This window comes from Musca autumnalis, unplaced genomic scaffold (genome assembly GCF_047663935.1).
Source record: "Musca autumnalis isolate F117 unplaced genomic scaffold, ASM4766393v1 scaffold_4, whole genome shotgun sequence".
Taxonomy (NCBI): domain Eukaryota; kingdom Metazoa; phylum Arthropoda; class Insecta; order Diptera; family Muscidae; genus Musca; species Musca autumnalis.
The window spans coordinates 196,812,065-196,837,496 of NW_027411977.1; the positions used below are offsets into that span (position 1 = coordinate 196,812,065).

The 25,432-nt window shown below is 34.3% G+C and overlaps 1 protein-coding gene and 1 long non-coding RNA gene across 2 annotated transcripts in view; one reads left to right on the forward strand and one right to left on the reverse strand.

The window, feature by feature from the left end:
• LOC141400970 (uncharacterized) overlaps positions 1-25,432 on the reverse strand; it is a 449,243-nt gene that overhangs the window by 422,490 nt on the left and 1,321 nt on the right. The window lies entirely within an intron of this gene.
• On the forward strand, positions 7,106-23,532 carry Pdi (protein disulfide isomerase). The gene is made up of 4 exons (XM_073980703.1): positions 7,106-7,513; positions 19,361-19,668; positions 20,002-20,970; positions 22,420-23,532. The coding sequence occupies exons 1-4, from the start codon at positions 7,360-7,362 to the stop codon at positions 22,480-22,482; spliced, it is 1,494 nt and encodes a 497-aa protein (XP_073836804.1). The 5' UTR covers positions 7,106-7,359; the 3' UTR covers positions 22,483-23,532.

A 25,432-nucleotide genomic window follows, 5' to 3' on the forward strand; every position in this document is an offset into this window, starting at 1 on the left:
GTTCCGTAGTGGTGGCAACTGATTTAGATGTACCCTCTACTGCGTCAGCTTTGGACTTTTGCTCTTCTGGACGACGTTGCTTTCTCTCCAGGAATCTTGACGTTATACCTTCTTTCTTCCTAAGTGCCACCTGGTCTTCATCGGACTTGTCCTTCCTTGTTGTACGGCCGCTTTTCGACGGACCTTCCCTCGACGTACATCTTCGCTTTCTCGTCCTCGTTGCTGGATTTTTCCGCTTTCCTACTGGCCAATTGTCGGCGGCTTCCACCTTCAGCGTACGGACATCGACAGCGATCTCGCCTGATTCTGCCTTTGGGCGATGTTTGCTTTTCTCGTTGTAGCCCACACTTATCGGTATTTCCACATTGGACCATGTCATCACACGGTGCTTTATGTCCAGATTGATATCGAAGGCAATCATGAAGTCTACACCAAGTATAACTTCGTCCACAATATCGGCCACTATAAAATCGAAATTTACCGATTTTCTACCCATGCTCAGTCTTTGGTAGGCCATTCCATGCACCGTTGTAGTCTCGCCTGTGGCCGTCCGCAATTTGACTCCATTTAACGGCAATACCTTCCCTTTTACCAAATCCGGTCTAATAATGGACTTTGTTGCACCGGTGTCCAATGTCAAGGTACGCAATACACCATTGATAAAGCCTTTAACCGTTAAGTTGTGGTTCTTCTGCTGGACTATGGCTATAGAAATTGTGGGACCATCGTTTTCATCCTCTGCCAGCGGCGCCTCGTGATTAGCAGAACTTGCTGTATCTGATTCACCTGATGTCTCTCTTTGCAGATTCTTGGCCACCGGTTGGTCGTTGCTTTTTGAAGGCGGTGAGGTGGATCTGGGCCTTGCTTGTCTCACTCTGCATTCTCGGGCCAAGTGTCCAGTTTTCCGACAGTTATAGCACGTCTTTTTCGTTCTGCAAGCACCTCGTTTCACACGCATTAGTGCATCTTTCAGCAGGTCGACAACGGTCTGGGAATTGTTGTCCTGGATTTCCAGCCTCCGCACGTTGTAAGCTTTAGGTTTCACCATCATCCTCGCGGTTTCTTGGGCCAGGGCAAATGACACGGTTTCTGCAAATGTTCCTATCGGTGCCGCATACGTCGCAAATTTTATCTCTGGATCACGAATACCGCTTGCAAATGTCTCAATCTTTATGCGGTCCACCAATGGATGTGTCTCTCCTGGATATGCCAACTGCGCCAACCGCTCTATATCAGCCGCAAAGTCTCATTTGGCTTCTGGACTCTTCCCCTAAGTTCCATTCGGTAGATCTCTTGCTTGTGTTCACTACCGTACTTACGTTCGAGAGCAGCCAATATATCCCCATAGTTATTCCTAGAAGCGGCGGGAATACTCTGTAATACGTCAGCAGCATCACCCTTCAATACCATAAGGAGTGATACCGCATTGTCGTTGTCGTTCCAAGAATCTCTAGCAGCCAATGTCTCGAACTGTAATTTGAACACATTTAAAGAGGTAGAGCCGTCGAACACTGGAGGCTTAATTTTTAACGTGTTATGAATAGCTCTCACTGGACCGCCTTTAATTTCCAGTTCCGACATTTTCTTTTCTATGCCCAGAATCTTCTCATCTTGAGCCAGAAATTTCTCGTCAACAGACAAAATTTTTTTATCCAACTCTTTAATTTGTACCTCCACGTTTTCTACTCTCTTTTCAATCACCATCGTGATGTTCTCGAGTTTCTCGTTAATTGTTCTAGAATTTACCCCTAGTTTCTCTTCCATGCCCTTAGAGATTTTTCTAGAGTTCTCTTCTAATTTTTCCTCTAATTTTCTGGAATTTTCTTCGCTCTTTCTGGATATCTCTTCCAACATTTTACTGGAATTTTCTTCCAATCATTCTACAATTTTCTGCCTTCATTTTCATCATAAGTCTGGAAGTTTCTTCGCTTTTCTTATTCATTTCCATGGAGCTTCCTTCTATTTTCCTAATTTCCACCATCATCATAGCCAGCATTGATTTCAAATCGTCTCCCCTGGCAGCTACCGACGAAACTTCCTCAACGCTGGATTCGTCCTTTGCCGATAACTCGACTTCCTCCTTACCGTCGAACTCATATTCATCGATGTTCATTCCACGGCGCTCGAACTCTTCCAACAAGCGTTTTTGTAGTTCGGCCTTGTTGCCAGTAGAACACAACTCCAACTTACTTAGCTCCTTCTTCAAGTCTTCCACTCGTAGATCCTTAAACTTCATTGTAGGATGATCGTAATCTCACTTCCTGACACCAATTGTTACGGAATTAGATTTAACTAATGTCCGTGTAGACGTTGTTTTATTCCCCGATACGATTTGTACCAAATAAAACAGGGTTCGTTTTAGATTACGTTTCTACAATGCTTTATTTACTTTATTACACTTATTCAGAACCGACTTTAATTACTAAGCACACAGCAAGTCTCTAGTAAGCACGCAGCTACTCTTTTACCGATCTGTTCAGTTCAACGCTTAAAACACAACTCAACTCGTCATTGCCAGTTCCCCTGTATTTATACCCCAAAGTCTCCATGGTCTAGAATTATCCAGAAAGTCTGGCAACACCTCGAATCTGTGCAACGAACACACAGACACACATTCGCACTAAGCGAACAACCATACTCACATACATACATGGGGGGAATACAGGCGGACGACAAGCACAGTAATGACGTAATTACAACAACAAACAAATGCAAGAAATACAAGAAGTAGGAACTAAACGATAATTACATGATTATGGCAAAACAAAACAAAAGCACATTAATGAAAGGTAAAGTAACATCTAGAATAATGAAGATAATTCTACATGATAGCTGTTGTTGTTTAAATAAAGTAACTGCGTAATAAAACTTTACGTTACAATTCAAATTTTTAAATTAACGGAAATTAAACTAAATTAACTTAAACCTATCAGTTACATTCGTAACAATAGCTCTGTTCCAGAACTAAAAAGTTTTTACAATTTTTACCACTTTTACACATTTTGCGTTCCCGTACGCAAAATTTATATGAAAATCGTATACGACTTTTACAACTTTTACGACTTTTACCACTTTATAAAGTACGGGAACAGGCCAAATATGTATATACACACATATGTATATAGAAATGTAAATACGTCAGTAAACTTTTAAATTGAATTGAAAATTTGAAATCAAAGTCAAAAGAAAATAAGACCTTACCAATATCTTAAACGTTATTCTGCATTTTGTATTACACTAACATGAAGAACATTAGGGGACGATTCGCGCTTTGTGTCCCAAGAAGGCGCTCAACATTTGCAGAATATGGAATTGAGTTTAAAAATTCACGTTAAGAATAGTTGCTATTGCCCATCATCAATGCGCTATACGGGAGGAATAGGAAGCACGCAACTTCAATTAAATCGTGGCGTGACTTTGAGCTAATTGTGGACGTTGAATATTTGCTAATTGGTTTTAGGCATCTTGGAACCTAAAACACCAAAATTCACTAAATCTCATATTTTTCAACATTTGGTCTGTTCCTTTACTTTTGAAAATGGTAAAACCGGCAAAAGATGTAAACTGCTCCCATATGAATTGCATGGTGTAAGAAGTAAAGGAACGCTTTTCGAGTAAAAATTGGTAAAACTTGAAGATTCTTGAACGTAAAGGAACAGAGCTATTATATGTAGATTCTGCACATAAGAAACAGCTCGAGCTTTTTATAAAGATGTATCTTATTATAAATTAAACTTTATTTTGTTTGAATAAAATATTGTTGGAAAAGCCGTTGACTTAGGTTTTGCTTTTAATCTAGTAAAGCCTTGGACCAGTCTCAAATACAGGTTGTAATCTGCACAACAGGACCTGCTATTTTCACAATATTCTGCAATTTAGACCTGTGAACAAAGAACAATATTTTAAATGATTTCATCTTCGAAACATGCGTACAGGTGTACAGAGTTGCATTTACATACATTTTTGACCATTCTACCATGGAATCGTATAGACATCACAGTTATTAATTTTGTTTTGTCAGCGTTCGACTTTTTCTTCTGTTTTTCGTTCAATATGCCTGTTCGATAACTTCGCAAGTAAAAAGTATTTGCAAGTTCTTGCAACTACTTGCAAGTACTTCTCATTTCTCTTTTAAGTGCCGTACACATTGCCAGTTTTGACTGACGATTTTTCGAAAATATCTGGCCTGTTCCCGTACTTTATAAAGTGGTAAAAGTCGTAAAAGTTGTAAAAGTCGTAAACGATTTTCATATAAATTTTGTGTACGGGAACGCAAAATGTGTAAAAGTGGTAAAAATTGTAAAAACTTTTTAGTTCTGGAACAGAGCTATCGATTGCTTCAGTTTTGTTGGGTTTTACGGAGCGGCCACACTATCATTCATGTTGGATGCCAAGCCGTCAGTCAAATTATAAAATTTGCTCAATAAATATGGGCGCTGGCAACCACAAATAAATATAAAAAACAATAAAATGATGCATATTAATCATGATACAATAAGGAGGTAGCAGCAACTGCCGTTTTTGGTAACATAAGATGTCAAAATTTGACATAAATTCAATGCAATTGACTCATTATAGCTCTGTTCCTTTACTTGCCTGAGGTTACCATTTCTTACCATTTTTAACCTGCAAAGTGTTCCTTTACTTTAAAAAGTATACAATTTATATGAGACCAGTTCACCACTTTTAACATTTTTTGTCACTGTTACCATTTTTAAAAGTAAAGGAACAGACCATATGTTATCACCAGCTGGGCTTCAGCTGGGCTGATAATGCTACCTTTCTTATTGTATCATGATATTAATAAATATATGGCTATTTTCTATTCACTTGGGAATGTAGTACATGAAAATCCCTACTCAGCGACCCATGACTTCCCATTAATATGAAAAATAAACATATAATGAGTTTGCAAAACTACAAGCATTTATTTATTAATACAGCACATTTATTAGTATAGCACTATCAATTTAGACACTGGAAGATATTGAGCACATTTTTCCATTGGCACAATACACGAATTTGTTTGTTTCTATTTGCTTTGGCGTCATCCACAGAACCATCTCGTCTTTCACAATTTGGTTTTATGTATAGCTAGTTCCACATCTATTAGAACCGCACACATACAGTTCAAACTCCGGGAGAGTTTTATATTTTTCCAACAGCACAATGCACAAATTTATTTATTCCTTTTTTTTCGTCATCCACAGAACCATTTGCCCATTTGCTTTTTTCCTTGTTATCCCATTCACTCCATTCACTGTATCGTCAAATTTCTTTTGTTATGACCGTGTTATTATTGCTAATTCCTATAGGAATTCTCCAAATTTAATAAAAGTACGCGAATTACTCATTTTTATTTGATATTTACACGGCAAATTTATTCCTTGAATGACGTTTTGGGTTCACACTATTATACCATCATACAACCAACACCTGTCCAACAACCACAAACATTTTTATGGTTGCATGATGCGGGGCATACACTATACTGCCAAACTGCACTGCCAAATGAACCCTTGTGTACGTGTGTGATTGAATAGTGTGTGGCATTCCTTCAATCCATATTCCAAAAATGATGAATTTTCCTCCAGAACTCGATTTTGGGTTGAAGTTTTCCAAATGTTTAATTTCCTCACAAATAATATTTGTTGTTTTCAAAAATTATTTGTTGGTTACTTGGAAAATAAACAAAATTCATCGGATTGAAAGGGGTTCATTTACAAAATCAAAACTATTTTGATTTCAATCCTGCCAAAACTACTCCCAAATACATTGACAAAAACTTCAAAATTTACTAATACCATGGTATAAGTAAAGAGGTAGATTTAAATGAAAAAAATCTATAGAACCCTTGTTTTTCTTGAATTCCTAAAACTTCAAAATAAAAGCAACAAGTGGGTTTGTTTACAATGCATTTTTTGAGCATTTTATAAAAAACGCGAAAAATGAATGAAGAGTTAAGTTTTCTCCACATAATCGAGTTGTGGATATGATAAACTGATTGTTTCAATGCAAATCTCACCAATTTCTTCCATACAAATGGTCTAAAAACAATTTTAAAAATCATTGAATTCGATTGTTTTTAAAATTGTTTGGCATATTATTCAAACACCACACACACATACACAGTTTGTTTATATTGTTTTGAAGTTTTAGGCATACTCGAATGAAAAAATTTGAATTGACATAAAGCTTTGGCTAACCTTTATTATTAAACCATGACTAATACTATTACAAATGCTGTCGTGCATGCCCATAGTGTATGCCCATGAATGACAAAATGACAAAAATGAACGGCCACACTAGCAAGCAACCGATTATTTGAGCAAAGCTGTCAGTCAAAAATGGCAATGTGTACCTAGCTTTACTGAACAAGTTTGTTATCGTACAGCATTTTGTAAAAGTTTCCCAGCAAAAAGTTTGCATCCTCGGATGCAGTTAAATCACTAGAACAATTGCCGCTGGAATACATCTTTTCCTACACACATACACAGTTTGTTTATATTGTTTTGAAGTTTTAGGCATACTCGAATGAAAAAATTTAAATTGACATAAAGCTTTGGCTAACCTTTCTTATTAAACCATGATAGCATCTTTAGACTACATTTAAATTCAATCCAAACGACTACATCAAAAGCTGTGATTTGGATCGAAAACGGAGTGCATCCTAGCTGTGTGCTGTGGAAGCAAAATAGAGTGCATCCTAGCTGCGCTCTCTCTTGTAAAATTCATAAGTGAATTCATAGGAAAAGATGTACTCCAACGGTACTGTACACTTTTAGTGATTCAACTGCATCCGCGGATGCAAACTTTTGCTGGGAAGTCCCGGTCCACACTAGCGTGAATTTCATTAAAAAATTTCATGAAATTGATTGTTCTTAATTCGAATTCCTCACTACAGCAATTTTATGATATAACTCTACCATGGAGGTCGATCTAGAGATGCATAATTTCATGCAATTTTTTCAATGAAATCACTCTAGTGTGGACCGGGACGAAGTAATTCTATACGTCCGTATTTGTTTACATTTCATTTGTACGCCTTACGTTTCATTCAGTTATACGCCAAAATGACGCGTCCTGCTAACAACGCACAATGAATGATGGCAATACGAAATGTCATTTTTCTTTCAATGACGTGTCTCAAAATTCTCAGAGAATTTCTTTACTTGTATTTCTCTACACTGCTGAATTTATCACTTAACATTTAAATTTCACGGCGTTAACATCGTTGCAGGCAGGGAGTTTAATTGCGCGGTTTTAAGTGTTGTGTGTGGGCATTTATTTTAGTTAATAATTAATTAAACGGGAAAACTAAAAAAAGAAAACAGAAAAACCGGGCAAACAAAAATTAAAATGAAATTCTTATTGTGTTCGCTGTTGTTTGTGGCTTTGGCCTGTGGGCAAGCTGCCGATGAAGAAATCAAAGTCGAAGATGGAGTTTTGGTATTGACACAAAACAATTTCAAGAAAGCCATTGCCGACAATGAATTTATCTTGGTTGAATTCTGTAAGTACCACATACATTTTTTATTATAATTAAATACGAAAAGTTGTGATGAAATTGTGGTTAGTTGTTTTCGGCCAGAAATAATTATGCATTGTGTTATTTTTCCATGAGTTAGAATCCAGCAATTTAATTCCATTGTTCTTTAAATTTTTGTCTGCGTGTACATTTTTTCTGCTTCTCCATCGCCCCAACACGATGAGTGTCGCCTTGCCTTGTGTTTCCCCTCGCGTTTTTTATTTTCTTGTCGTAAAGTCACTTGCTGTTTGTGCAATTGTTTTTGTTTCTTTTATTGCACTTTATCTTTTATTCATAATCTAAACTTGTTCCTCTGTTAATTCTCGTTTACCTTTTTATTTGGAGATTTCATTCTATATTTTCTTTTGGTTTTTAATTCTAACGTTGATTATTGTTGTTTTTCGTTCTTTTTTGCCGGTTCTTGGTGGTTGATTGTGGCATTTACCTTTCTCTGAGTGTTTGACTTGCACTTGAGAGTCTGTTGCTCTTTTAGAGGTTATGCTCTTTGAATTTAGTTATGTTGACGTGGCTTGTTTACACCAGTTTCTTAAGTTTTTCGCCACAAAAAATTAAGAAAAAATTAAATATTTTTGTTGTTTATTTTTGTTAATAATAACTTGAGTATATTTTCTACGTAACAAACATGACAAATGCAGTTATTTGTTGTTGTTTCACATCTTCTTAATTGATGTAATGAGTGTTGGTAAACGTCATTGCAACTGACATTTATCACTGGTAATTGTCATAAAACCTGCATTTTAATTGCCAAAGTTCACAAGACAATTTATTTGTTGAAAAATCATTGTTTAAACGTGGTTAAATACAAAATGGCCATTCTGTTTGCAACATAGAAGACCATGGTCAGTCTTGAATACTTGATTGGCGCCTAAATTCTCCCAAAAGTCATGGTTTTGATATGGAAGTTATGAATAGTTGTTCGTTGCCCTCAAAGAACTTTTGCTAAGAAGATGCATGATTTTTTGGGACGATTCATGCACTAGCAGGCAGAGGAGGCTTAAATTGAATCATAAACAATCAAAATTCGTATGAATTGAAACATTTTTGAGATACCTATAAAAGTAAGACTTTTGTTGAATTAATATTAATCTTTAATAAGATAATGTAGGCACGAGTGTAATGCTTTACACTACCTGGAATTATCACCAAATCCAAAAAGATTGGATCTGAACTTCAATGGCTTATAATAATTTGTTATTATCAAATTTGTTTGTGGTCAAACAAAATGCTGATATTCTATTAAAGGAGCAATGTAAACAAACCAGCCAGTGACAACCAATCAACCAAAATGCAGGCAAATTATATTAGAGGAACACAAAGTAAACAATCAGCTTTAAGGATTGACTGACGTGCCGGTAATACTCAGGGCATAAGGGTAAATATTTTCTTGAAAATTTGAATAGGAATATTTATTTATACGTTATATACCTATTATTTTATAAAAGGGTTTATTAGATGCCATATATGCGCCAGAAGAATCTTTAGCATTTAGAGGTTTGATTGTAAAGAAGAATTTTATAACAATATGGGCTTATATTCAGCTTAATTAAGAATGCTTGTTCCATGGAAACATGGGTAAGAAAATTCCTATATACAAAATAGAGTTATGCCAAAGGAACTATATGGAACTATCTAGTTCACTTCGCAGTTCCAATGGCCCACATTTTTTTCAATGAACACACATGCGTATACTTAATATCACACGTTACTTGTTATGATGTTACTCATATGTTTTGGAACTAATACAAGGAACTAGATTACCCATCTCTAATACGAAACGCATTATTTTAAATTTCTAACTATTGCAAGCAACATCTATATTTTTGTCATTCCCAGTTGACAGGAATGTTAAATCCACATCTTTAACAAAAACAATTGTATTTACATTTTACACACAATGTACACAATGTCTATAATAATGTTATGTTTAAGATCTAGACATATTTGTTTGCCATCTAGATGCTGTTTATTATGAAAGGCTGATAAATAATATGAATATGATCTGAGGATCTTTTCTTAAGATCTAAATGTGATAATTTGGTCTTCATTGTTAATAAAAAACATAGGATGCTCTGCTTGTTTCCTGTTAACAAAGAAAACTGAAGGTTCTCAGATACACTGACGTGGAAATTTAAATTTCTACGATCCCCACCATATGGCTGCGAATGACTAACGGGTTAGGGGTTATCATATTAGTCACCTAGTATCAGTTTTATATTCACACATTCAGGTCTAAAAAATAATCTTATTTTAGACACTTAGATTTGGTACCGACTAATGCAGGTTGCTATCAAATATTATGTTCGAAAAGGAACGCTGCATATTAAAACAGATTCTAAGTTTATCGGGTTTTCAAAAACAATTGTCAACCTATTGAAAACTTCGTAATAAAAAGGTAATTACATTATGCGTTTTACAATATTTTGTTTGTCGATGTTCTAACTCATCTTTTTTAGAAACTGCATTCCTAGTACCATTTATTGAGTGAAAATTCTTCTTTGTAGCTCAAAATTAAAACACCTAAACAAATTGTATTCTTTCATCATATCATTGTAGTTTTTAACAAAGCATCTGTTATCAATTTTATTTCTTTACAAATGTTTAATGTGTCAACAAAACAGGTACATTTATATGATTCAATTGTATTTATTGACTGTACGTACATGTTTCTTCTTCTATTGTTTCCTCAAATACCTTTCCGCTAACAAAAAAGAAAGCAACAAGTTTTGTTTCTGAAACATTCAACAATACCATTTATTTTCGTGGTAAAATAACCCCTACTTTTCTATTCCATACCAATATGTTTTCTAAATCCAAATAAAATTATTGTTGTAGTGAAATATACCTCCAAATTTGTTTTACTTTCGAAATAACATTAAATAAACGTGGCTTTCGAATACAGTTTATTCTTTTGTAGCAATAAAGTGTTCATGTTGCTATCGACATCAAGAGTATGGGGGTTCTGATTCCTTGTGCTGATATGTGTCTTTAAATTAAAAAAAAAAACACTTTTGTTATCTCCATCCATATCTTCTTACTAGCACTTCATAAATTCTTACCAAAAATTGTTATCACAAATTAGGTCGCTTTCTTCTCTTGTACAACCTTATCTTATGATTTTATTTACAGAATTTCTATTTGAATTGCAATGTTTTTTATTTAATATTTTTTAAGTCTTATCAAAATTTGTTATTAATTCTATTTTATATTTTTTAGAATATTTTCAACAACAAAATCTGAGGCCACGTCTTCGGTTTGGTTTCTCAGAGATATGTTAAAACAGCTTGTTATCGTTTTTCTAGAAAAATACAGTTTTTATGGCCCCACACAGCATAAATTATGAATATGAAATCAAATTTCAAATATGCATACATATCTCACACAATCTGTGTTCAAATTTTAGCTTGTCAATGCAGTTCAGCAGCTACCCAACCTCTAATCATCATACAAGTGGGATTATAACATCTAATGCGTTTGGGAGATAAGTAAACAATTGCAACATGCTTATCGTGGTGACCATTCTAAATATAAAACTTATCTCTATTATTTGCCTAGCATAACATATGCTAAGCTTATCACTGCATTTCGGCTGCCATCCATCATTTTGCTGGTCACCATTATATGACCTTAAACTTTATAGGTTTTATGAGGATGGATTGCACAGCATTCCTCATTATGCCCATTCTAAATTTAGGATGCAATTCGATGCATGTGTCCACGCAGCCATCATTATGAAATTGAAATCAAATTTCAAAAATGCATGCTTATCATCAATACAATCCGGCACCAAGTCTATCTTCTGACCACCACAAAATTTGAGATTATGACCTCTAAAAAATGTATTTTCTTTGAAGAGATAAAATTCTATAATGAGAAATTTAATGCCTCCGCCTAGTGCCGCTGTTGTTATGCAGTTAGTTAATTCCTAATGGTATTATAAAAAGTGAAATCATGACCTAAATGCATTTTGTGTTTAGAGATAAAGAAACACTGTACAATGTCTTCGTAATTCAAGATGAAATAGAAATTATGTATACAGATACTGAAGTCATAAGTCTTTGGTCATCATTGCGTCATATCATGTTGTCCATACTCATGTGTTTTGAAATTTGATGCTTATGTTTAAAAACTATGTTACTATGCAGTTAAGCGGTAATGAGGATTAGGTCACATTCTTAGCACTTGTTGCATCAAATAGAATTATTGTTGATTTTTTGTTTTCTGTGTTTTTTTTTTTGGAAGTAAAAATAGACTGATTTTAATATGAATTTAGGCAGGAATAGATGTATGACATCTTCTCATAAGCTATAATTTTGGTGCTCAGGTATTGTATTTATTCAATAATTTATCAATCTCACCACAAAGATAATAGAGAAAAGTTATTTTTGGTCTTTGTCTCTTCTAGCATTTTTAGCATTTCAGCTATACACTTTTATTAGGGTGTCTGATATCTTAACAGTACTGAGAGAGTTATGGATCGACTCAAGTTTAACATTGCCTATTTCTCATACCCATTTTCCTATGATAACTTAATTTTCCCTATACAATTTCTTCTATTCATTTCCATTTTTGTATAATTAAAACGTGCTTGAACTTCAAAATGAAAAAGCGAAGCGTGCATGCCGTTAAAATCACATAACACCTCGCCGCCTAATATGCTTGCAAACAACAATAATAACCGGCTTATAAACTACTTGGCCAGCATTTATGAATATTTGTCATCATTCATTGCCTCTATCTATGGGGTATTGGGTTTTTGGTTGTCTCTGTTGTGCCTTCTACTACTTATTTATGTATATTGACTTAAAAACGTTATGTGGTAACAAAGTCAATGGCCACAATTCAATTAAATGCGTACACGACTTAGGCCGGTCTTCTTTGGTATCTTTACTGGCTGGCGGGGGTTATTGAACCTACAAGCTGTGGTGTGCGTGTGTGTGAATGAATATAACGGCGTTTTTTCTACATTTTTTCCTACTTTACGTCTTAGATTCAACCTCAGTTTTATCTTTGACGCATAGTTTGTTTTTCTTTTTATTAGTTTTTTTTCTCTTTATTTCCTTTAGAAATAATTTTAACCGTAGCTAATGAATGGTAATAAAAAAGAGGCGCGCTGATCATGAATAGAAATAAAAAGAAAGGCTTGAAAATGTTTTCTATTCTTTTAATTTGTATAAAAATTAGATCAAATCAAAACATGAGATTTTATTGTGAATTCTTGTCGTCTGTGCCATGTCGCTGTTGGCAACTTGATTAAGATGGATGACCTAGATTTTTGGTTTTGGCAAGTCACTTCAACATGTAGGTGTTGTAGCGAGAATCTTAAAAACCGGTTAGAAAGTAAAATTTTGAAATCAATACAAGACTTAAAAAGCTGCTTAACAATTGTTGTTATATCACAATTTTTTGTTTTTAAAACTTTCCAATTTTATATTTTTAGAAATAGATGTAAAGAAGAATTGTAAGAGATTCGCATTGTACTTGCTCAACAAGAAAAATCACATGTTTCATTTTGACAAAACGCAGAATTTTAGTAATATGTTTCTGTGGCTCTTTCAGCATAGCTGCACCGCCAATTAAATCGTTTTATCGTCTGCAATACTGAAACAATACGTAAAACGTTAATTCGCCCGATAGGATCAAAATAGTCAGATTTACGTCACCTTATGACAAAACTTCATTCATCAAGTCCCTAAATAATTTTAAGAGGGCCAAAAACCATAAGCTAGCTCTTCGCTCCATTTGATTGATGTCAAACTCCCGATGCAAGAAGATTTCAAACACACACTTAATTGTTCTTTTTTGTACAAGAGGTCACAAATAAATAACGTGATCCTAAGTCAACTAACAATTTATTTTAATATATTTTGTCTCTTAGTCACTTTTGCTTTATCTCTCCTATGTATCAGTCACTCCTATGTATCTCTCGAAAACACACCCACAAGCCCCTTACTCAGACATATGTTTCTCAACCATACATCATACCATACGTCAGCAAAACCCCAAGTAGCTAGCTTATCAGTCTCGGTCAAACGCATACAATTATTACCACAATAACACCCAAACGCCCCTCCCACACTCTATTTCTACTAATTGCACTATCTGTAACCACAGATTTGTGAATGACACGTGCTCCATCACAAACAGTAGACACCACCCCATACCTCCCCTTACAAATTTGGTTCTATTGATGACGATTATGATGACGTCGTCGCCAACCCATTCATACTTATATTTTGTTACAAACAAAATATGTACATGTGTACAACATCATATGTCCAATATAATATGTAAATTATTTTCTATATTATTTTTGCACGCTATTTGTGGTTTATTTCCTTCTCTTTGTTGGTTTTTGTAACATTTTTTTTGTCAATTTCTTGTTTTATTTTTTGATGTTATTGTAGTTGTTTTTTAAACATTGGTGTTCTGTACTACATGCATTGCTTCCGTTGTGTGATAACATAACCGGCTAGTTAATATTATATATTTATTGTGTGTGAAATTTTAATGAGTTACTGTTTTGTAGAGAATTGGGAACGGTAGGGGTGAAATGGGGAGTTGAATATCATTTGGAAATTTGACAATAATTGATAATGATTGAGCAATTTTTGCAGCACATGGTTTGATAAACCGTGCAGAATTTCATTTCTATTATTATTACTTGTAACTGAAATTAATGTAATTTCAAACTTAATTTCTTGGTAGATTTTTGAGGTTATTAATATTTGAAACATAACCTCATTTTGTTTTTATACCCACCACCATAGGATGGGGGTATATTAAGTTTGTCATTCCGTTTGTAACTACTCGAAATAATCATTGTAGGCCCCATAAACTATATATATTCTTGATCAGCGTGCAATTCTACATCGATATAGCGATGTCCGTACGTCTGCCCGTCTGTGGAAATCACTCTAGCGTCTGAACGGATTGACGTAGGTGGATGAAATTTTGGGAAAATCTATTATATGTATGTAGGACATTTGGTATTGAAAGCGGCTATGTAGGTCCACGCTTTCGTATAGCCACCATACAAAATGACGCGTGACGCGTCGTCGTTTTAAGGAATTTTTGAGATATTTGTCCCAGAGGCCAAAAAACATTCCTACCAAAGTTGGTTTATATAGGTCCCCGTTTTGGTATAGCCCCCATATAACGCCCCATATAAAGTACGCGTCATTTTAATATATTTTGAATGTATTAGTCCCATTTGACAACAGAATCGGTTGTAACTTTGTATTTTGTGTTTCCAGAGGCTAAGAAACATTTCTACCATAAAATGTTTATATAGGTCCACGTTTTGATATAGTGTTAATATTACAAAACATATGTTCTGTTCCAGAACCTGCAAGAATCTACTATTTTTTACAACGATAACTTTTTTTCCTTTATGTTATCGGAAAAAATAGTAAAAATTAGTAGATTCCTGCAGTTCTGGAACAGACCTATAAGTACAAATAGTTTTCATTGTTTTCATTCATAAGAGAACACGAAAAATGCTGAAGTGACTTACCAATTACCCTCAAATCCATACGTCATGAGCTAAATGGACCAGTGTACATCAAGTTTGAAGGTCTTTATCTCACAACTCCTTTATTCTTGATAAATATTTAAGTGCAGTTTAAGCACTGTGTGATGATCGTTTTGGAATTTTGACCCAAGGTACTCCTTGTTATCGCCAATACAAAAATATACCTTTTTTTGGTGGGAAATCAATCCATACATTAAAAAATTCTACCGAGTTCTACTGGCTGGAATGGCTTTTGGACACTATGAACAAGTTCGAGGATGGACTATATCCAACAACCCCATCGGAAATCTACATTCCTCACAAAAGTTCAACATTTTAACTTAAGTGCAGTTTGAGAACAGTTCGATAATCGTTTTGAAATGTTCACCGAAGTTAGTACTTGTGGTCCTGGTTACAAAGATATAGGGCGTTATTTTGAACGTAAATTCCCCGTGAGTTTTGTATATCTTCCGTTTCAACTTAAAGGATAGATTGTGAAACTCATCTGGAATTTACCATTAACAAAAAAAAAAAAAAAAAATTAGCCCCTACAATTTTTTTCGTGGGAATTTCCATGCTTCCTGTCAACTCTTTCGAGTACCTCACCCCACACGAGTTCCAAATTTTCGCTTAAGTGCAATTTTAGGTCTGTTCGAGGGTCGCTTTGAAATGTTGAATGAAGGTAGTCCTTGTGGTGCTGTTTGTTCCGATGTAACTTTTTTCAGGGGCAAGTCAATATTTGCGGGCATAATGGATCGAAAGCTATAACAAATCCTAACGTGACCACTAAAATAGATGGTTGTTGTTGTTGTAACAGTGTTTTTGTTATGTTTATTTGTTCGTTCCTCTGTTCAATCTGGCTCTGGGTCTATCTCCAGTTCAAGAAAAGTGGCTGCTTCGATGGGATGTAGCCATAGATCCACTGGAGTTAGATGGGTAGGTTTGGCGGGGCAGTTAAAAAGGTGTTGTGTGTCGTGCGGGCCCATGCCGCATACTTTGCAGATGTCTTGCACGGTGCGATCGATTTCCGCCCAATAAGAATTTAGGCGACTGCAATATCCCGAGCGTAGTTGGGCCAAAACTACTCTAGTTTGTCGTGGCAGCTGACGCTCCTCAGCTGCGATAAATGGAGGATGTACTCCAAGTACTTTATTCACACTATAATTGCTTAAGGCCTTGGCAACTGCGTCCGTGTGAATGCTATTCAATCCTGCTTGATATGCTTGTTGATCTAGGGGTTCTCTCCTGTATCGTTGGACCTCTCCCTCTAGAGCATGGATATCCTTCCTGATCTCCCTGAATGGGCCGGGCCTACCCACAAGATGGTGATTGGGATGGCTCACACGATAACATCCAAGCAGGTACTGCAACGAAAGCATCTCATTGTGTTGCTTTACAGGAAGAATTTTTGCCTCCTCATGTAGATGGTCCACTGAAGATTTGAGGAGGCACCCTGTCGCTGTTCTCAGGGCTGCATTTTGGCAAGTTTGAATCTTTTTCCAGTTCGAATCACACAATCTCGGGGACCAGACTGGAGCCGCATAGCTTACCACAGACCGACCTATCGCGTTATATGTGGTCAACAAGGTTTCTTTATCTGCACCCCAAGTGCTACCGGCCAGGGACTTGAGGACCTTGTTCCTACTTTTCAACTTGTCGCAGATAGCTGTGGCGTGTGCGCACGACGTGAATGTAGTGTCGAATGTGACCCCTAAAATTTTAGGGCAGTTTGTGGTAGGAATTCTGCTACCGTCGACCACGACATTCAACTCACGTCCAAACTGCGCTGTCCATGTGGTGAACAGAGTGGCTGTAGATTTTGTGGGGGAAATCTACATATTCCTCGAATGGAAAAAGGTGGTAAGATCAGTTAAATAGTTGTTCAGTCTCTCACAGATGTCATCAGGATATGTACCCGACGCCAAGATCGTGCAATCATCCGCATACGTCACGATCTCAATGCCGTCTGGAGGGGGTGGAATACAGGAGAGGTAGAGGTTAAACAGTTCCGGAGATATCACCCCACCTTGGGGAACTCCCTGTTTCACTCTACGGGGTTTGGACTTCTTATTCCTGAATTCCACGTACGACTGGCGTCCACACATATAGTTGACTATCCAACGTTTCAAGCTTGGCGGGAGGGTTGTCTGCTCAATGTCCTCAAACAGCGTGGAGTGCCTGACTGTATCAAAGGCTTTTGATAAGTCAAGAGCCACCATCACTGTTCTATCGCACGGCCGTCTCTGGTTGAGTCCTTTACAGATATATGTGGTAACGGCGTGTAGCGCTGTTGTCGTGCTGTGCTGCTTACGGAATCCATGTTGATGATCGGCAACTTGATAGCTATTTCTGATACTGGGGAGGATCAAGGCCTCAAGTGTCTTTGCTACGGGCGACAAAAGCGAAATCGGTCTGTACGATTCACTTTTGCCGGCATCCTTGCCTGGCTTCCGTAGTGGGACCACCCTGCCCATTTTCCAGACTTCGGGAACAACGAGGGTGGCTAGCGACAAGTTGAAGACTTTGGTGAGATACTCGACTCCCGGCTCATCCAGCTGCTTCAACATTACCATGGAGATTCCATCAGGGCCCAACGCTTTGGATGATTTAGCGTTCCTGATGGCATTGGCATCACCATTGTAAATTGTGGTGGTTCATCCTCGGCAGGAAGAGATCTGATGCGACGTAATACTCTTCTCTTCGCCCTGTCACTCTCGGCATGCTCGACAAACTGTCGATTGAAATTACTTGCGCACCTCTTCGGGTCAGTCAACGTAACGTCGCCAAACGTGACTGAGGTCCTATCTTCCCTTCTTCCAGGGTTCGAGAGTGACTTAACCGTTGCCCACAATTCACCTATACCGGCTCCAATGTTGCAGCTCTTCAGATGATAAATGATAGATGGTGGGCATGATCCCCGAAATAGGGAATTTTCTTTCAGAAAGGTTCTATAGAAGCACACTTCCTTTCGGAAAGGGTCTATAGAAGCACCCCTTTTTTTCAAAAAGGCACTGTGGTAGAAGCACCCCTTCTTTCAGAAAAGATCAATAGAAATAACCTTTCTTTCAGAAAGACTCTGTAGAAGGAACCTTTCAGTTTAATAGTAGACGAATATGTGCTATGTGCCGATCTGTTTTTCTGAATCTTCTTCCTTCAATTCTCCAGAGAAATATGTGGCGTTCATCAAAACCTGTATTTAAACCTCTATTTCAAAGCAATGTCAGTATCACATTTCCTAGCATGGTTTTTTAAGTTTATCAGATGGCGTTTATTAGAACCTAACCTACATATATTTTTTTCAAAACAATGTTAGTATCACATTTCCTAGCACGTTTCTTTTATGTAAATTAATTATTCCCCCTTGTGTGTTAGTAACTAAATCTAATCAAAAAAAACTAAACACCCGGTTAGGCTACTCACAAAATTTCTATTTCAATTGATAAGATTTATAACAAATCGGTGTGGTGGCCATCTAAATTCTACTTTATTTAATTTCGTTTAATACTTTTCTTCTTCTATGGAACATTAACTCTTTATCTAAAGAAACAGCAACAGCTGTTGTTGTTCTCGTATTTGTAGTTTAATAATTAAAGAATACATTTTTTGTTATTGTCATTTTTATAAAGGCATACGTGGTTTTTTATTTTCTTTTTTGTTTTTATTCTTTGGCCTAGTATTGAATGACTGAGAATAGTAGTCGTTGATGGAGAGAGAGTGAGGAAGAATTATGGTAACGTGGCATTTACCGGTTTGCTGGCATTTCTTCTTATTGTTTATTTCTTCAATACAAATAACAATTCTCCCACCATTATGTTTATTTTTGCTTTCCAAACCCCTTTATCTCCTCGCCTCTCCTCCTTTCATTCACTATCTGCAAATATTGTTAACTTGTTGCTTGCTTATTGTTGTTATTATCATTATCATGGCTTTGGCAAGAAATGTTCAAAGCCACGTAAATCTTCAATACCGGGAAAAGAAATGAATACAGCCAGCAGTGACTAAGACACTCAAATGCATATCTATTTTAATAATTCATTCATTTAAGAGGTTTGTGGGAGGGAGGGGAATTTGCTTTGTTTGGTTATGAATATGCAAATTATGTTATTCTTCTCCAGAAAATTTTAATGGAAGGGGAAAAGTCTTGACATTTCAATATTTACATAAATTTCCTTCCCCAGTATCCTTGAAATTTATGTAAATGTCCTTGGAATTTTGTTGTTTTTATGAATATTTATGTGTATTTTATATTTTTTTATTTTCATCAATTATTCATTTCCTCATTTTTCTGTATATTTTTATAGATGCTCCCTGGTGCGGTCACTGCAAATCTTTGGCTCCTGAATACGCCAAGGCTGCTCAACAATTGGCTGAAAAAGAATCTCCCATTAAATTGGGTAAGGTTGATGCCACCGTTGAAGGTTCTTTGGCTGAAGAATACCAAGTCCGCGGTTATCCCACATTGAAATTCTTCCGCAGCGGTTCTCCCGTCGATTATACTGGTGGTCGTCAAGCTGCCGATATTGTTAGCTGGGTTAACAAGAAGACCGGCCCACCAGCCAAGGAATTGACCACCGTTGAAGAAGCTGAAACTTTCTTGAAGGATAATGAAGTAAGTTATGCAAAAAAAAAAAAATAATAATAATAATCATAGTTTTTAAGAAATCAAAATAGTTGTAGAAATTGCGTCTATTTGGAAGTTCTAAACTCACGATTGTATGATTGCAATGTGAAGTCTAAACATCTCCAATTAGAAGTTGGGACTTGTCTTATATATTTCAATTTGGCGAAATTCTTGTGAATTCCAACATTCCCGTCTTTAACTCCAACATCAGATGCTCATATAACTCAATCCCACCTTATTTCTTCCCATAATCCCCTATCACCTTTCTTGTTGTTGTGACAACCTACTAATTGGTATTCTTTTCTTTTCCTTCATTTTCAGATCGCCGTTGTTGGTTTCTTCAAGGATTTGGAATCTGCTGAAGCTAAGGCTTTCGTCTCTGCCGCCAATGCTTTGGATAGCTTTGCCTTCGGTATCACCTCCAACGATGATGTTGTTGCCAAATACGAAGCTAAGGATGGTGCTATTGTTTTGTTCAAACCTTTCGATGATAAGAAATCCGTGTTCTCTGGTGAAGTCACCGTTGAAGAAGTCAAGAAATTCTGTCAAGTTGAATCTTTGCCCTTGATTGTTGAATTCAATCATGAATCTGCCTCCAAGATTTTCGGTGGTTCCATCAAATCCCACTTGTTGTTCTTCGTTTCCAAGGAAGCTGGTCACATTGAAAAGTACGTTGATCCATTGAAGGAAATTGCCAAGAAATACCGTAACGATATCTTGTTCGTCACCATCTCGTCCGATGAAGAAGATCATGCCCGTATCTTTGAATTCTTCGGCATGTCCAAGGAAGATGTACCCACCATCCGTTTGATCCGTTTGGAAGAAGATATGGCCAAATACAAGCCTGAATCTGCTGATTTGTCTGCTGAAACTATTGATGATTTCTTGCAAAAATTCATGGATGGTAAATTGAAGCAACACTTGTTGTCTCAAGATTTGCCCGAAGATTGGGATAAGAACCCCGTTAAGGTTTTGGTTGCCACCAACTTTGATGAAGTTGCCTTCGACAAGACCAAGGATGTTTTGGTTGAATTCTATGCTCCATGGTGCGGTCATTGCAAACAATTGGCTCCCATCTACGATCAATTGGGTGAGAAATTCAAGGATCACGAAAGCATTGTCATTGCCAAGATGGACGCTACTGCCAACGAATTGGAACACACCAAGGTTTCATCATTCCCCACCATCAAGTTGTACCGCAAGGGTGATAACAAGGTTATCGATTACAATTTGGATCGTACTTTGGACGAATTCGTTAAGTTCTTGGAAGCTGGCGGTGATGTTAAATCTGTAAGTATTAAAAAATTTACATAAATAAACAACAATCATAAAAAATAAAATAATTAAAAAAAATGAAAGTAAAAATAAACAAAAAATAAATAAAAAATATTAAAAAAATAGGATAAATAATAATAAAAATTTATAAAATAAAAAAATTAAAATAGCGAAAAAAGATAAAGAATAAACAACAATAACAATTAATAAAAAATAAATTTAAATAAATAACAAAATAAGAAATAAAAAAAATAATAAAAAGTAGATAAATAATAAAATAAAAATAAAAAAATTATAAAAAATAGATAAATAATAAAATAAAAAATGTGATGTTAAATCTGTAAGTATTAAAAATGTACATAAATAAACAAAAATTATAAAAAATTAAAATAATTAAAAAATAAAAGTAAAAATAAAAAAAATATTATAAAATAAATAATAAAACATAAAATTAAAATAAATAATATAGAAAATAAAATAAATTACAACTAACGAAATAGGATAAAAAAATAATAAAGATTTATAAAAAAAATAAATTAAAGTAGAGAAATAAGATAAAAAATAAACAATAATAAACAAATAAATTTAAACAAATAACAAAATAAGAAAATAAACAAAAAATAGTTAAAAATAAAATAAAAAAAAGATAAATAATAAAAAATAATAAAATAAAAAATAATATAGAAATAATAATAAAAATAAATAATATATACAGTAAAAAATTATATAAATTAATATTTATATTATATAAATATTATATTATTTATATTATATAAAAAATTAATAACAATAAAAAATAAATAGAAAAACTAAATAAATTAAAATATAAAATTAATAATAATAAAAATTTAATAATTAATAAAAATTAAAAAAGAAATGAAATAAAATAAATAATAAAATAATTAATTAAAAATAAAATAAAAATTAAAATAAAAAAATAATTCACAAATAACGAAATAAAATAAAAAATAAACAATTATACAAATTATACAATATATAATAAAATAAATTCTAAATAAAAATAAAATAAAAAATGAACTAAAAAATTTTAAATAGAAATAAATTAAAACTTAATAATAAGTAAATTAAAAATGAACATAAAAAAGCAACAAATATAAAAAGCAAAACAAAATATAAAATAAAAAATTAATATAAAATAATAAAGTAAAATAACAAATTAGTAATAGTAATAAATAGTAAAATAAAATAAAAAAACTAATATTAAAAATAAATACAAAATAAAACGGAAAAAATAAATAACAAAAATAATAAAAATAAATAAATTAAAATAAAGTAGTCAAACAAAGTGCAATAAAAAATAAAATAATAAAAAGAGTAAGAATAAAATAACAAATAAATATAAAGTAAACAAATAATAAAAATAAAATAACTAATAATTTGAAACATATTTTTAAAAATCTTGATTTTAACCGATTTCTTTCGTTTCATCTCCTCTATTTTCAGACCGATGCTGATGAAGAAAGCGTTGAAGAGAAAGATGATGAACACAAAAAGGATGAATTGTAAATTTCCACAACTCAAAAGATCTACTTTTTTAGTTCTAACATAACACTATTCTTACTCTCCTTTGTCCTACTCCGCCCACCACCACCACCAAAAACAACACAAACATTCTATTCATTTGTACTTTTTTCATAATTAAATTAATTTAAAACACAAATATGGAGAAATAAAACAAATGTAATACAAAGAAAAACCAACAACATACACGGTCCTAAATCTGTTTTACTAACACCCACTCTACTTTTTTCTACACTAACATCCTGGCAACGAAGAATATGTTGAGGAAAAATGCATTTTTTGTTTGCATACCAACCAGACACACAAGTAACCACACTTGTGTTTCCATAAATAACTTTTGTCTAACAGACGAAAGTTATTTATTTCAAATCTTGCTTTCCGTTTGTTTAAACAAAAAAATTAATTAAGTTTGTAATACTATTTTTATATAAATATATATTTGTAATTGTAATTAAAAGAAAAAGATAAACTTGAAAGAAGAAAGAATATTGAAACGAAGTTAAGTTAAATGTACTTTAAAACATCCCACATTCTTTTTATATATAAATATATTTTAATTGCTCTCTAGTTAATAATGATATACATTTGGAGGAAAAAAAACCTTTTTCCAAAAAAGAGTTTCCCCCTCCCCCATAATGTTTTGATTTATACAGTTTGCAGTTATTGTAATTTATAGAATGTCAAATTCTTTTAATAAATGGCTTTAATTTTGGGAAACTCGAAATTTCCCATTCATTTTTTAGAAAAACAAACAACACCATTTTTTTAATTCATAAACATCTTTTTATAAAAACCACAAAAAACTAGGTCTTGTGTATAGGCACACTATTATTTTAGATGTTTTTTAATTCATTACATATTTTTTAAAAAAGTTAAAAAGTGTAACTACTATTAAAAAATCTTCCATACTTACATTTGAGAAATTACATTTTTATAAAAAAAAAACTCATAAGAGAACTAAAATTGAAAGGAATAAAATACAACAATCATATATATGTGTGTATAAATAAAGAACTGATAAAATTGAAATCTTAAGTAAAATGGAGTTTTCTTAAGAAGTTTTTCGAGGGAGGGAATAAAAGTAACAAAAATTAAAATCTGAGTCAAATATTTGTTTCTCAGACGAGTTTCTAAGATGTTGACGGTGGCCTGCAATACCGAATCACCATTCACAGTCAGTCCCTCATAGGAGAGGATGGACAGCTGATAGAAGATAAATCCTTTCACAAAGGATGCGTAACTGCATTTGTTGTAGGTAGCTACTTTACTCGGCGGCCAGCTGTCTGTCCATTGGGTTCATCCTGAACAGTGAGAAGAATATGAATGGGAAACGGGATATAGAAGAAAGTGACCATTGAACGATGGAAAAGAAATAAATTTTACGTAAAAGACTCGTCCCATAACCATTTAAGACTTCTGCAAAAGGCTCGCGGATTATATGGAAGGGAAGTTAGAAGGAGATTCTCATGCGCACCAAATAGCCTGACTTTTGTTCACAGAAAAGGTTTCGCTTTCTTCTACCACTTGTCATAGATAGTATGTTGCGGTGACCGTTGATGACACATCATCTGGGGCCTAATTATGTGAGTCGATTCGATCGAGAAATTACTCGTGAATTTGTTTTCGACACGATAAAGAAACGGCATTATAAGTCTCGATCGAAAACGTTTAAGCATTGTTATCGATTTTTTCGATAGTAACCGGTAATCGAACTGTGAAAACCGGTAATCGAACTGCGAAAGCCTATATTTTCTTTAATTAACATAATTATAGGTAGATGCCGAAAAAGTATTTATTTTAAAACAAAAACGAAAAAAAGCATTATTATGAATGAAAAAATGTAAATTTTTGTGAAATTTTTTGAAAAATACTTTGAATAATAATTTCGGAATAAAGTTGTGGTAAGAAAATAAGAACATTATTAATGTTTGGAAATCCTTTTTTAAATTGTTGTGACATATTGCTAATGCATCTACCTTAATAAACGTACGGTTGTTTTGGCAGAATTATTAGAAACATTGGCGCATTTTTTATAAGAAATGAACATATAATAATAAAATGGATCCATCTGTGTTATTCTTGTTATCTTCTTCTGACGAAGAAGATGACAACATTAATTTAATTCGTAAACAAATTCGTTCACACAGTGAACCTTCATCTTTACCGTAAGCTGCGTGTTTTAAAGTATAAATCATAAATTGATCAATTTAAAATGTATATTATATTTCTTCGCAGATTTCTACAAAGATTCAGGCTGACAAAAGAGGCTTTCCGTTATGTACTTTCTTGTTTGGAATTTTCGTGCCAAAGTTCAAAATCTGTCCCCCCAATTTTGCAGTTGGCAGCAACGTTGTCCCTTTTGGAAAGTGGCGGTTTCCAATATACTGTAGGGAATGATTTCCTTTTAGGTCTGTGTCAGAGTGTTACATCAAAAATTGTTAAACATGTTAAACAATATTGTATTCTTAATTGGGGGCCCCGCGGCATTTAATTTATGGGTCTATCTTGCATTGCCACTTAACTTGAGTTGAGTTGTCAGTTGTCTGCGCGACTGAGATGAAATGTTGTACCATTAATGTCAACTCAACTGGGTGGTCGATAAACATGTTATCGATCAGTGTTTTTTCAAACTTGTGACCTCTATTCGCCAAAAAAAAAAAAAAACTTTAAAAAATAATTTGCGCTTTGGATAACTGTTTTGTGTATTCTGGACAATATTTTAATATTTTGGCTGAGTTTTCGAGCAAATTTGGAGAACAACCCAAGATTGGAATATAACCTGGCCATTGAATCTTCGGATCGTCAAGTTTTATTTGCAAAAAATGATAAGTTCGGTGGAATTATTTTTTGATGATGAAGAAAATGTACAGGACATTGCATCTATTAGAAGAAATTTTAGGGACAAGTCGAATCCATTGGAATTGCCATCTGCACT